Source organism: Chiloscyllium plagiosum, chromosome 4, assembly GCF_004010195.1.
Source record: "Chiloscyllium plagiosum isolate BGI_BamShark_2017 chromosome 4, ASM401019v2, whole genome shotgun sequence".
NCBI lineage: Eukaryota > Metazoa > Chordata > Chondrichthyes > Orectolobiformes > Hemiscylliidae > Chiloscyllium > Chiloscyllium plagiosum.
In genome coordinates this window covers 100568903-100583478 of record NC_057713.1, presented here as the reverse complement: position 1 = coordinate 100583478, position 14576 = coordinate 100568903, and the positions used below count along the sequence as shown (strand labels likewise).

Below are 14576 nucleotides of genomic sequence, written 5' to 3'. Positions count from 1 at the left end.
TTTCACCACATTCCATTGCTTGGCCCAATACATGTGTTACATTATGATTCACACATGTATTGGGACATAATTTTACACCACAAATGTTGACATGTACAGCTGCGACATGACTGCCCAACTCCTATACTCAATGCTCTGACCAATAAAAGAAAGCATACCAAACGCTTTCAAGGAGGTTCATACCTCCTTGAAAGTGGAGTCACAGGTAGAAAGGATAGTGAAGGTGGTGTTTGGTCTGCTTTCTTTTATTGGTCAGAGCATTGAGTATAGGAGTTGGGCAGTCATGTCGCGGCTGTACATGATATTGGTTCGGCCACTTTTGGAATGCTGCGTTGTGAAACTTGAAAGGGTTCAGAAAAGATTTACAAGGATGTTGCCAGGTTGGAGGATTTGAGCTATAGGGAGAGACTGAACAGGCTGGGGGTGTTTTCTGTGGAGCGTCAGAGGCTGAGGGGTGACCTTATAGAGGTTTACAACATTATGAGGGGCATGGATAGGGTAAATAGGCAAATTCTTTTCCCTGCGGTGGGGGAGTCCAAAACTAGAGGGTATAGGTTTAGGGTGAGAGGGGAAAGATATGAAAGGGACCTAAAGGGCAATTTTTTCATGCAGAGTGTAGTGCGTGTATGGAATGAGCTGCCAGAGGAAGTGGTGGAGGCTGGTACAATTGCAACATTTAAAAGGCATTTGGATGGGTATATGAATAGGAAGGGTTTAGAGGGGTATGGGCCGGGTGCTGGCAGGTGGGACGAGATTGGGTTGGGAAATCTGGTTGGCATGGACAGGTTGGACAGAAGGGTCTGTTTCCATGCTGTACAACTCTATGACATGCTTCAACTTTATCTTTGGTCTGTGCTGGGCTGTCCCTTCATTCAAGGTAGGCTTATTGGCCAGTGTGTTATTTAATTGTCCACCACCATTTACGACTGGATATGGTAGGACTGTAAAGCCTAGATCAGATCTGTTGATTGTGGAATTGCTTAGCATTGTTTTTTTTACGAGCTGCTGACACTGTAGTTCTGTGTTGACGCTTTATCAGGTTGACACCTCAATGTTATATGTGCCTAGTGCTGTTCCTGGCATTCCCTCTTGCACTCATCATCAAACCAGGATTGATTCCCTCCTTTGATAGTAAGGTAGAGTGGGGGAAAAGCAGGGCCATAATATTGCAAAATGTTTGAGTACAATTCTATTGCTTTAGTTCGATGTCACCTATTTAGTATGATGGGATTGCCACACAAAATGATGCATGGTATCCTGAAAGGACAGGACTTTGTTTCCACAAGTGCTCTGCTCCAGTCATTCTTGCCGATACTGTCATGAACTGATGTATCTGCAACAGGTTGATCTGTGAGGATGAAGTCTTTTTTTTCTCTTAGTTCAGGCTTGGGTGTTATCCTGAGGAAGTTGTGCTGCAGGAACTAAGATTATTGACAACTTGTATTGTTCAAATTATGACTCCAACAGTGGAGACGTTCCACCTTGACTTGAACTGAGCTTTCCTTGGGCTGTTTGGTGTCACTCTGTCAAATACTTCCTGAACGTCATGAATGCAATTTAAATGATGATTTGAATAATATAAAATCTGACAGTTACCCCTCTCTTAATCCTTTAACAATTGGTTTTGAGGATTTCAAAGACTGATCGCTGACATAAGCAAACCCCAGGTAGAGCTTGGCTTATACCTACAACAAGTGAGTCTCATTTTGAGAGTCCACTTAGCCTTTTGAGGGAAGCAAGTTGTTTTTGTTGTTCAAAATACCTTGCAAAATCTTTCAAAACACAATGAGCTTCTACAATGTCACAATTCTGTAATCCTATATATAATGTTTGTGTATGCAGTTTTATTAAAAAAGTGGTTTAAATGTTTAAATATGGATGACCGTTTCAAATTTGGCAGTTTAGTTTTGGTTGTATTAAGGTAAAATATATGTAAAATACCTTTTACATTTTAAAAGGTAAAATATCTGTGAAAGGTAAAATACTGTAAATGCTGGATATCTGAAAGAAAGAAATCTGCCATAATTGCTTAGGTTATTTAATGTTTCTGGAGAGCAGAGCAGAATTAATCTCAAGGGTTGATGACTTTTATCTTGATTTCTCTAATTTATTTTTTGGGTCTTTTGAGGGGTTGATTTAAGAGAAACTCATGTACACGTTTTGGAAGTGCTTTGTGATGTATTTGGTTACGGGCTTTATTACATCCACTAAACTTGACAAAACAGCAAGTTTCTGTTTTAATACACATTTCGTCAACACTAATTCGCTTGAAGAATTGGGAATGCTGTTTCTACAGTACAAACTTTTAAAACGTGTTGGCTGTAATGCATTGTGCTGTTTCTAAAGTGTTTTTTTATAATGCGGGGTTGCATTAGAACACAATCATCGCGTTATAGAAGAACTGTTACACTATTTATGACTCATTAATTGTACAGTAATTTGGCTGTGGATGTTTTCCATTCTATAACTGGCTTAAATTTTTGGTTGTAACACTGGATGAACACTGGTATTGTTCCCTCATGATTCTTAGTTAATCTGTTTGTTTACCTAATGTATTGTCTTTAATATTTTAAGATTTAAGCAGAGTAGATTGTTTAATTGCATAATAAGTTGCTGAAATTAAACTTTTTTATGAAACAAAAAATAATATCCTTAATGAAGTTTTAAAATGTACAGAATCTTCTGGGAAATGAATCATGAGAAAAGATTTCCTGTGAAGCTTCGATTGATTTTAAGCACCTTGCATGCTTGCAGAGGTTCAGACTAAACTAAAAGCGTTGCAGTATTGAAGCATATTAGTGTTGCAAAGACAGATATTCGGTGTTATACTCTAGAATTTATTTGTCATAATTTGGGCTGACCAAACCTATATAAATTTAAAATTCAGCAATGTTCTCTTAATTATCGTTTGTAATTAGAAAAAAGCTTTGAGTAAAAAGTGATCTGTATGTACAGTGTTTCAGAATATTTATATGGAGCACTGTACAGCAAAGTGACATTTTATTATCCTAAAATATTAGATTCATGAAACATTTGCTACCTTTTTTAATTTTATTCCACAGTAATCCACAAAGAAAAGGCTATATGGTTATGAGAGTGGGAAGAGAATAGGGGAGGTAGCTGGTGGTGTTTTATTTCAGTTAGTAATGGTGAGAAATGGATTTTAATTTCACAGAACCGGTATATTATTGGCAGCAGACAGATGAAGATCTTACAGTAAACATTCAACTACCAGATAACACCACAAAACAGAACATAGACTTCCAGTTGTCAGCAGGTCATTTGCAAGTTGGAATAAAAGGAGAAGCTGCTATCATAGAGGGCAATTTGTACTCTTCAGTTGACCATGGCCTCAGCAAATGGACAATTAATGGCAATAGGCAAGTACTTTTCCATTCTCTATCTTCATGATTACAACATACTGCAATAGTAACTGGGAAAAAGTGGGCCATGAGGTGTTTTGATAGAGTAGCTAAAAATAAACTGTCTTCATTGACAAGAAGGCCAGTAAACAAAGGTGTTTGCTAAATAAGAAGACAGACATAGATGAGAATTATATTATGCAACATGTTATTGTGATTGAAAATCTACTTCCTGAAAGGGTGGTGCAAGTACATTCGGTAATAACTTTCAAAGAGAATCATAAAGAGAAATTTGCAGTGAAATGAAGAAAATGCAGGTAAGTAAAGCTAACTGAGACAGTGGGCTGAATGACATCTTCCTGGGCTGTATAGACACCTCTCCACAGAACGAAGCTCGTTATGCCTGTGTTAGCTTTTTCAAAGTGCAACTGTATTTAGTCCCATGTCATCATCAATCTGGTTGTGTTAACTATCAAGCAATAGAAACCAGAAGTACAGATATCCAATTAGAGTAGACCTTATTTCAAGACCCCTTTTTTAAAAGACTTATGTAGTTACAAATAGATTCCCCTGCATTAAGTGCTTCAAAGAAGGAAATAAAAGTACTTTAGGATATGAGAATTTGGATTCATGAGCTACAGGTACCTGAGAGAGGCAGTCAACTCATTGCACATGTATTTGAGGTGGTTTGTTTGTGATTGTTAAGAAGTAATGGATTAGATATGATACTTTAGCTAAATAGACAGGAAAATATACAACTTGTGATAGTTGTGTTGTTCACTGATACCAGAAAACAAATGGATAGTTGGCGCTGTTACCTCATGGCGACAGTCAATCAAGTTAGCCTTTTTACTTCTGTATTCGCGACACAGTAAAATTAAAACTATCCAAGACCCTCAAAGTTGACTCCAGCTGGTTCCTAATCAGACTTTTGAATATCCAATCCCAGACTCTGCAAATATATATTGTTTACATCGATTTGTAACTTGGCAATTTATTAACAATACAGTAACCTTAGCAGAGCAAAATTAAACAAAGCAATCAAATTGCTACCCATGTTTAAACCCAATAACCTGTTTTCACACAAGAGAGACAAGCAAGTAAATACAGTTAAGGGATAAATTAAAGTGGATAGCACAGTGGTTAGCAATGCTGCCTCACAGCGACAGAGACCTGGATTCAATTCTTGTCTCAGGCAACTGTGTGTGGAGTTTGCACATTCTCCCCATGTCTGCGTGGGTTTCCTCCCACAGCCCAAAAATGTGCAGGTTAGGTGAATTGGCGATTCTAAATTGCCCCTAGTGTTAGGTGAAGGAGTAAATGTGGGGGAGTGGGTCTGGGTGGGTTGCTCTTTGGAGGGTTGGTGTAGACTTGTTGGGCTGAAGGGCCTATTTCCACACTCTAAGTAATCTAATCTAATCTTTAAAAAAAAAGCCAGGTTACTTGCGTGGTTTTCATGATGCATTGTTCCAAAGACAAAGATGATTGACAACTTCAAAAATTCAATCAACAATCAGGGTCACCATTTCAGTTCCTTTAGAGGAAGTCGGTGATCCTTCTAATTTAGTTTCTATTCTCTGAAATTCCATTAGTAGATGATGGGAGATTAGGCAAGGAGCATTCAAATGTTTATGCTATCAACTGCCAAACTCCTCTTTCTGGAAAACAGTCCAAAACCCAGTTCGAAACTCTGGCCTCTCCATGTCAGACTGACCATCTCTCCATTGGTTCCAGTTACCATTCAACACCTACCATTTGCTGGAGCATAAGGTCCCTCCTGGACTTGCTGAACCAGTTCTCAGGTACTGGCCAACATGTGCTATCTGCTTAAATGTTCTGCTCATCTGCTACCTGTTTAAATGTACTGCTCTCCCCTGGTGTCGAAGCATCTGTAGAACCTTTTGATCAAGATCCAATTAATCCAGGCCTGGTCTCTCAGACAAACCACAGCTCGTTTCATTCTTTCTTTTTTTTTGATGCAAGCTGCTGCCCACAATCAAAAGGTCATTTTCCACTCAGTTTTCAATTCACAACTTCAAACCAAAATTGATAAAAAGAATAAAATCCCTTGGTCTTCCTCCCTCTTTCCTCATCTCCCTCTATCTCCCTCTTACTTCCATCCTGCCCCGCCCATCCCAGATCCAATCCTCCAACTTTGCAATGCTGTCCTGAACTGTCCCACCTGTCCATCTTTCTTTCTTCCTACCTATTCACTCCACTCTCCCCACTGACCTATCACTATCATCCCCCACCTGCATCTATTGCCTTCAAAGTTACCTTCCCCTGGCCCCACCCTCTCTACTATTTATCTCTCAGCCCCCTTCTCTCCCTCTGCCCCCTCACATTCCTGATGAAGGGGGTTATGCCTGAAACGTTGACTCTTCTGCTCCTTGGATGCTGCTTGACCTGCTGTGCTTTTCTAGCACCGCACTTTTTTCGACATTTTTCTCTTCATTTTTTCCATCTTTCCTGGCCCATCTTCCATCTCAGGAAGGTAGGTATCTGACAAGTCCTGCCATCTAAAGAAGTCACTTATACATATTTTATTCAAAGTTTGTGTGAAGATTTGTAGCTCGGGTGCTCGTTGTTGTGGTTCTGTTCGCCGAGCTGGAAGTTTTTGTTGCAAACGATTCGTCCCCTGGCTAGGCGACATCAACAGTGCTTGGGAGGCTCCTGCGAAGCGCTTCTTTGATGTTTCCTCCGGTGTTTATAGTGGTCTGTCCCTGCCGCTTCCGGTTGTCAGTTTCAGCTGTCCGCTGTAGTGGTTGGTATATTGGGTCCAGGTCGATGTGTTTGTTGATGGAGTTTGTGGATGAATGCCATGCCTCTAGGAATTCCCTGGCTGTTCTCTGTCTGGCTTGCCCTATGATAGTAGTGTAACAGAGTCTGCATATATTAGCACAGATTGACCAGCAGATTTATTTGCCCAGATAATGGGCTGCATATGATTCCATGGAAGGTACCATAGAGGTGGGTCAACCTATTTCCACAGATTTGGAATAATGAAACTGCCAGCAAGAAAATGTCCATTTCAACTGAACATCTGTCTTCTTCGAAAGAAATTCATCAAATGAAAAGTTCCCTTATGTTATTTTAATTGCCTTTTACTGCAGAAACAAGGTCCTCCATGGAAGACATCCAAGAGATTAACGATGCAAGATATGAAAAGTCAAGAGACAAAAGGACTTAACGACCCCACACAGTCAAGAGCAGAACCAAAGTCAGCAGCCCCCAGACCAAAGACCTACCAGCCTTCCAAGTGTGAGGAGAACGTGCTTTGGAAGAATTGAGAGACTTCCAGACTGCCTGAATTTGTGAAGTTAGCCACTGAGGGGAGATGGAGTCGGAGGAAATGTAACTACTGTACACGTATGAATGTACAAGTGTTAATGATAGGGAACAATGCATGCAGGGGAATGTTGGTAATGCTTCTGAAAGGGTTAATGCTGGCATGTATAAATGCCGATGTCCTAAGGACTTAGATGGGGAAAGGCAGAAGAGCTCTTTATCTTGAAGGTTTTAAGACCTACCATCTAGGTACCCCCCCCGCTCCCCCTCCCCAGCCTCTGTAACAATATCTATCCCACTAACTCACTGGTACCTGGTTACTATAATGCAATAAACAGAAAAGCTATAATGTTTTTAGACCACCAGGTGGTTTCTCTCTACCAGTTGACCAAACAGTCCCTATAGGTCCCTACCCAAAAGGAAGATGTGGCAACCAAAGCACCGTCCGGTGGTCAAGAATCCTGTTAGCTCATACATGAAGATGCCAGTAGCATTTGGCTGGAAGTAATTTAGCTGTACCACTGCAACAGAAGAGGCTCAGTTGACTGCAGGGAAAGACAGATCAGACCGTCCTGGTTTTAATGGGATCATCTCATAATAAGGGCATTTCCCAGTGCCCCAGGCTGTTTGTTTCTGCAATGGCCTAGGTTCTGTAGATTCAAAGCCCATCACAACAGGAGAGTACTTTGAAGATTATATGTGCAGTACACATCTACAGTTGTATTACACTGTCCTCCTGTAATACTGCCCTGCTCACAGTATATGGACAGCAGCCCCCTCTCACGCTGACCAACCCCTGGAAAAAAACCACCTTAACTAAACCCACTCACCAGCACCACTCCTCAATCATGTCAAGTCATCCCTTATGAAATCTCAGTTAATAGATGTGAAGCTGGAAGAGCACAGCAGGTCAGATAACATCCAGGAGCAGTAAAGTCAATGTTTCCGGCCAAATTCCTTCATCAGGCTGGCCCGAGGCTATGGGTTTTGATAACTCCATGGTCTGATTATATAACCTCAGAGACAAGAGGCAGAGCTGTTCACTGCTGACTGCAGGAGTTGTTAACTAGATTGAGAAAAGCTCCACTCTTTAGCCTGTGTGAAATGAGATCTCCAAAGGAGATTTACTGGAATCAATGCTCCGTGATAAATTTTGTCTGTCAGCTCATGGGACTAAGTTGCGACTTACAAAGACAAAGTATTGCTGCTTGAATCACGTTTTATTTACAGGCCTGTTGACATTTTAAACAAAAGACTTGCATTGGTAGTGCACTCTTCTTGACCTCAAGATATCCCAAGGCACTTTAACAACCAATTCAAGAAGTGTAGTCACAAGTGAGGGAAAGGCAGTCAGTCTATGCACAGGAGGATCCCAAAAACAACAATGAGATAGTAACACCTGCTTTAGGTAGTGGTTGATGTTGGTCCAGGAGAGGGATGGGCATCTCATCCTAAAGATAACAGCGCTGACATGCACAACACCTGCAATGCACCACTTTAATACGTGCCTGGATTATGTCGTATGTGCTCATTGGAGGGGGACTCAAAGCCACAATCGTCTGACTCCGGATGTGGAAATGCTGGCAACTGAGTTACATCATACCAAGGGAGCCCTGGACCTGTCTGAGTGAGAGGGAAATGGCTGCAGAGCTCAATATGAGGGGAAGTAATATGGAGGCTAGAATTTGAAGAGGTCAAGTAAATTGTGTCATACACGATATTAATGTGTCGGAGACTGCAAGGAGGAAGAGTTAATATCAATGCAGGGAGAGCATGGAGGAGAAACATAAAAGAAAAACTAATAAGTTCAAGGCTGAAAGCTGAATCTGAGCTCAAGGATATTAGAGTCATAGAGTTATACAGCATAGAAACAGACCCTTCGGTCTAACTCGTCCATATAATATAGAACCTAGAACAGTACAGCCAATGATGTTGCACCGAACACAATGCCAAATTAAACTAATTCCCTCTGCCTGCCCTTGGTCCATATCCCTCCATTCCTTGCATATTCATGTGCCGATGTAAAAGTTTCTTAAATGCCCTATCTGCCTCCACCACCACCTCTAACAGTGCATTCCAGACTCCTACCACTCTCTGGCTCAGTGGTTAGCACTGCTGCCTCACAGCACCAAGGATCTGGGTTTGATTCCAGCCTCGGGTGACTGTCTGACTGGAGTTTGCACATTCTCCCCGTGTCTGCGTGACTTTCCTCTGGGTGCTCTGGTTTCCTCCTACAATCCAAAGATGTGCAGGTTAGGGCAATTAGCCGTACTAAATTGCCCATTGTGTTCAGGGATGTGTAAGTTAGGTGCATTAGTCTGAGGTAAATGTAGAATAATAGGGTCTGGGTGGGTTACTCTTTGGAGGGTCAGATTGGACTTGTTGGGCCAAATGGCCTGTTTGCACACTGTTAAGGATTTTATGATTCTATCTCCTTTGAGCTTTCCCCCTCTCACCTTGAATGCATGCCCCCTAGTTTTAGGCATTTAATTCGACTGGGACAACACTACTATCATAGGGCAAGCCAGACAGAGAACAGCCAGGGAATTCCTAGAGGCATGGCATTCATCCACAAACTCCATCAACAAACACATCGACCTGGACCCAATATACCAACCACTACAGCGGACAGCTGAAACTGACAACCGGAAATGGCAGGGACAGACCACTATAAACACCGGAGGAAACATCAAAGAAGCGCTTCGCAGGAGGCTCCCAAGCACTGATGATGTCGCCTAGCCAGGGGACGAAACGTTTGCAACAAAAACTTCCAGCTCGGCGAACAGAACCACAAGAACATATTTTATTGCTAGGGGCTGTTATTTTATATCGAATCAATCAATGGTTTCAAACATTCTCATGAATTGGAGCGTGGGTGTCCAAGATGTCAAGATGGTAACCTCTTTCATTTTCTCTCTGCCACTTTTTAAGTTTGTTAACCTGAAATTCATTTGCTAGCCCTTTCTCAACACTTGCATAAAAAAGGAAACTCAGAATGCACCATCCGACAACTTAGGAATGTCAACATGGAAACTTGCGATATAAGACCTTGATATTTCCAAGGAGACCAATGAAAACCGTTCCTCTGCTGAGGCGACCTTGTGGTATGAAAATCCATTTTTATGAAGTGTTTCTACCTTTAATAAATTATGACCTTTAGAATAACGTCCTGTTTCTTACAAGAGCTATACTAAACGAGTGGTTTTGTTGCTGGACTAGTAACGCAAAGACCTGAACCAACTGCAATTGGGTAATTTAAATTCAGGTAATTAACTAAGCTTGCAATAATAGGCAGTATCAATAACGTGCAATTAACAACTGGATTATTATCAAAATTCCAGCTGACGTGTTTGTGTTGTGAAGGGCAGGAAATCTGCTGTTCTTACCAAGTCTCGCCTATTTTTTACTACAGACCCTCAGTCATTTAATATTGTGTTCTCTGAAATGGCATAACAAGCCACTAAGGTGTATTCTCTAGAAGACAGCTCACCGTAGCGTTCTAAATCTCAATATTTGTCTTGCTAGAAACATGTATATCCGATGAGTGTATGGAAGAAAGGTAAAACTTGCATGGTGGCTCAGTGGTTAGCATTGCTGCCTCACTGCCAGGGACCCGGGTTTGATTCCAGCCTCGGGTGACTGTGTGCAGTTTACACATTCTCCCTGTGTCTGTGTGGGTTTCCTCCAGGTGCTCCGGTTTCCTTCCACAATCCAAAAATGTGCAGGTAAGCAAATTGGCCATGCTGAATTACCCATAGTGTTCAGGGATGTGTAGCTTAGGTGCATTTGTCAGGAGAAATGTAAAGAAATAGGTAGGGGAATGGGTCTGGCTGGGATGCTCTTCGGGGAATCAGTGTGGATTTGTTGGGCTAAATGGCCTGTTTTCACACTGAGGATTCTATGATGGAAACCTTTGTAAAAGTGTTAACAAAAGCAATCAAATTATACCAAGGTGTCATTATACATAGAGTCCCAATTAGTGTTTTTGTTCAAGACTTCAATAGGACATTAATTTCACTTGTAGACATCTCCAGGGCGATAGTGAGGAGAGAGATCAATCTGAGCCTGGTACAGTTCAGAAAAGATGAGAGTCAAACAGTCAGGACAGGCAGGGACAAAGCAGAGAACAAGGTAGGACTGATTAATTTAACTACATTTATTTCAATGCAAGGGGCCTAACAGGGAAGGCAGATGAATTCAGGGCATGGTTAGGAACATGGGCCTGGGGTATCATAGCAATTACAGAAATGTGGCTCAGGGATGGACAGGATTGGCAGCCTAATGTTCCAGCTCAGGGATGGACAGGATTGGCAGCCTAATGTTCCAGGGTACAAATGTTTCAGGAAGGACAGAAAAAAGGCGATAGGAAGGAGAGTGGCATTTTTAATAAGGAATAGCATTACATCTGGACTGAGGGAGGATATTCCTGGAAATATATCCAGGGAAGTTATTTGAGTGGAACTGAGAAATAAGAAAGGGATGATCACTTTAATGGGATTATATTATAGACCTCCTAATAGTCAGAGGGAAATTGAGAAACAAATTTGTAAGAAGATCTTAGTTATCTGTAAGAATAGTAGGGGATTTTAACTTTGCAAACATAGACTAGGACTGCCATAGCGTTAAGGGTTTAGACGGAGAGGAATTTAACTGTGTACAAGACAATTTTCTGATTCAGTATGTGGATGTACCTACTAGAGAAGGCACAAAGCTTGACCTACTCTTGGGAAATAAGGCAGGGCAAGTGACTGAGGTGTCAGTGGGGGAAGCACTTTGGGGCCAGCGACCATAATTCTATTCGTTTTAAAATAGTGATGGAAAAGGATAGACCGGATCTAAAAGTTGATGTTCTAAATTGGAGAGAGGCTAATTTTGACAGTATTGGGCAAGATCTTTCTAAAACTGATTGGAGGCAGATGTTTGCAGGTAATGGGATGGCTGGAAAATGGGGAGTCTTCAGAAATTAGATAACGAGAGTCCAGAGACAGTACATTCCTGTCAGGGTGAAAGGGAAGGCTGGTAGGTATATGGAATGCTGGATGACTAGAGAAATTGAGGGTTTGGTTAAGAAAAAGAAGGAAGCATATGTCAGGTATAGACAGGATAGATCGAGTGAATCCTTAGAAGAGTATAAAGGAAGTAAGAGTATACTTAAGAGGGAAACCAGGTGGGCAAAAAAGGGACATGAGATAGCTTTGGTAAATGGGGTTAAGGAGAATCCAAAGAGTTTTTATAAATACACTAAGGATAAAAGGGTAACTAGGAGAGAATAGGACCCCTCGAAGATCAGCAAGGTGGCCGTCGTGTGGAGCAGCAGGAAATGGGGGAGATACTAAATGAATATTTTTTATCGGTATTTACAGTGGAAAAGGCCATCTTGAAAAATGTCTATACTACAGAGGAGAAAGTGCTGGATGTCTTGAAACGCATAAAAGTGGATAAATCCTCAGGCCCTGATCAGGTATACCCGAGAACTCTGTGGGAAGCTAGAGAAGTGATTGCTGGGCCGCTTGCTGAGATATTTACATCACCAATAGTCACAGGTGAGGTGCCGGAAGACTGGTGGTTGGCTAACATGGTGCCACTACTTAAGAAAGCTAGTAAGGACAAGCCAGGGAGCTATAGACCGGTGAGCCTGACATCAGTGGTGGGCAGATTGTTGGAGGGAATCCTGAGGGCCAGGATGTACATGTATTTGGAAAGACAAGGACTAATTAGGGATTGTCAGCATGGCTTTGTGCATGGGAAATCATGATTCACAAACTTGATTGAGTTTTTTTGAAGTAGTAACAAAGAGGATTGATGAGGGCAGTGTAATGGATGTGATCTATATGGTCTTCAGTAATGCATTCGACAAGGTTCCTCATCAGAGACTGGTTAGCAACGTTAGACCTCATGGAATACAGGAAGAACTAGCCATTTGGATACAGAACTGGCTCGAAGGTAGAAGACCGCAAGCGAGGGTGCAGGGTTGTTTTTCAGACTGGATGCCTGCGACCAGTGGAGTGCTACAAGGATCGGTGCTAAGTCCACTACTTTTCATCATTTATTTAATGATTTGGGTGTGAGCATAAGAAGTATAGTTAGTAAGTTTGCAGATGACACCAAAATTGGAGGTTTAGTGGACAGCAAAGGAGGTTACCTCTGATTATAACGGGATCTTGATCAGATGGGCCACTGGGTTGAGGAGTGGCAGTTGGAGTTTAGTTTAGATAAATGTGAGGTGCTGCATTTTGGGAAAGCAAGTCTTAGCAGGACGTATACACTTAATGGTAAGGTCCTAGGGAGTGTTACTGAACAAAGAGACCTTGGAGTGCAGGTTCACAGCTCTTTGAAAGTGGAATCGCAGGTAGATAGGATAGTGAGGAAGGCATTTGGTATGCTTTCCTTTATTGGAGAGAGTATTAAGTACAGGAGTTGGGAGGTCGTGTTACAGCTGTATAGGACATTGGTTAGGCCACTGTTGGAATAGTGTGTGCAATTCTGGTCTCCTTCCTATTGGAAGGATGTTGTGAAACCTGATAGGGTTCAGAAAAGATTTACAAGGATGTTGCCAGGACTGAAGGATTTGAGCTATAGGGAGAGGCTGAACAGGCCGGGGCTGTTTTCCCTGGAGTGTAGGATGCTGAGGGGTGACCTTATAGAGGTATATAAAATCGTGAGGGGCATTTATAGGATAAATAGACAAAGTCTCTTCCTTGGAGTGAGGCAGTCCAGAACTAGAGTTTTAGTTTGAGAGGGGAAAGCTATAAAAGAGACCTAAGAGGCAGTTTTTTCATACAGAGGGTGGTACATGTATGGAATGAGCTGCCAGAGGAAGTGGTGGAGGCTAGAACAATTGCAACATTTTGAAAGGCATCTGGATGGGTACATGAATAGGATGGGTTTGGAGGGATATGGGTCAGGTGCTGGCAGGTGGGACTAAATTGGGTTTGGGTAGCTGGTCGGCATGGACGAATTGGACTGAAGGATCTGTTTCCATGTGAGAATAGATTTGAGACAAACACAATTATTTGTTGTGGTATGGTGGCTCAGTGGTTAACACTGCTGCCTCAGTGCCAGGGACCCGGGTTCGATTCCAACCTTGGGTGAATGTCTATGTGGAGTTTGCACATTCTTCCTGTGTTGCATGGGTTTCCTCCAGGTGTTCCGGTTTCCTCCCACAGTCCAAAGTTAGGTCATAGGGATTTGTAGGTTAGGTGCATTAGTCGGGGCAAATATAGTGTAGGGGAATGAGTCGCTTCGGGTGGGTTACTCTTCGGAGAGTTAGTGTGGACATTTTGGGCCGAAGGGCCTGGTTCCACTCTCTATGGATTCTAATTATGACACATCAAATTCCTGAAACTCCTGTTGAATTCCTTTGCTAACTTCCTCCGATGCATTCTCGGCACTGCTAAGTATCTGTCCTTTTCCTGCCGTTTACAGCTCAGCTCATTTTAGTTTTGATGTCTGTAAGGAACTTGAATTCAAGCAGCCACATTGTCTGACAGCTCACTATTCCTTGACATAAGAAAAGTGATAATTGCAGACATCAGATCTGAACATTTTTACAGTTCTTTCTCCAGACTTAACTACCTAATCAGTCAGCAGGATTAGTTTACCATGGGCAGCATCGAGTTCAGCTACGTAAAAACAATGACTGCAGATGCTGGAAACCAGAGTCTAGATTAGAGTGGTGCTGGAAAAGTACAGCAATTCGGGCAGCATCCGAGGAACAGTAAAATCGACGTTTCGGGCAAAAGCCCTTCATCAGAAATACAGGCAGAGAGCCTGAAGGGTGGAGAGATAAATGAGAGGAGGGTGGGGGTGGGGATAAAGTAGCATAGAGTGCAATAGGTGAATGGGGGAGGGGATGTAGGTGATAGGTCAGGGAGGAGGGTGGAGTGGATAGGTGGAAAAGAAGATAGGGAGGTAGGAAAGTCATGG

At 42.2% G+C, this 14576-nt stretch overlaps 1 protein-coding gene across 2 annotated transcripts in view; it reads left to right on the top strand.

The window, feature by feature from the left end:
• The window catches only part of nudcd1 (NudC domain containing 1), a 124792-nt gene that overhangs the window by 59643 nt on the left and 50573 nt on the right, over positions 1 to 14576 (top strand). For both annotated transcript variants that reach the window (XM_043688747.1, XM_043688748.1), the window contains one exon: positions 3176 to 3380. In XM_043688747.1, the coding sequence (XP_043544682.1) occupies positions 3176 to 3380 (205 nt within the window). The remainder of the gene's footprint in view (positions 1 to 3175; positions 3381 to 14576) is intronic.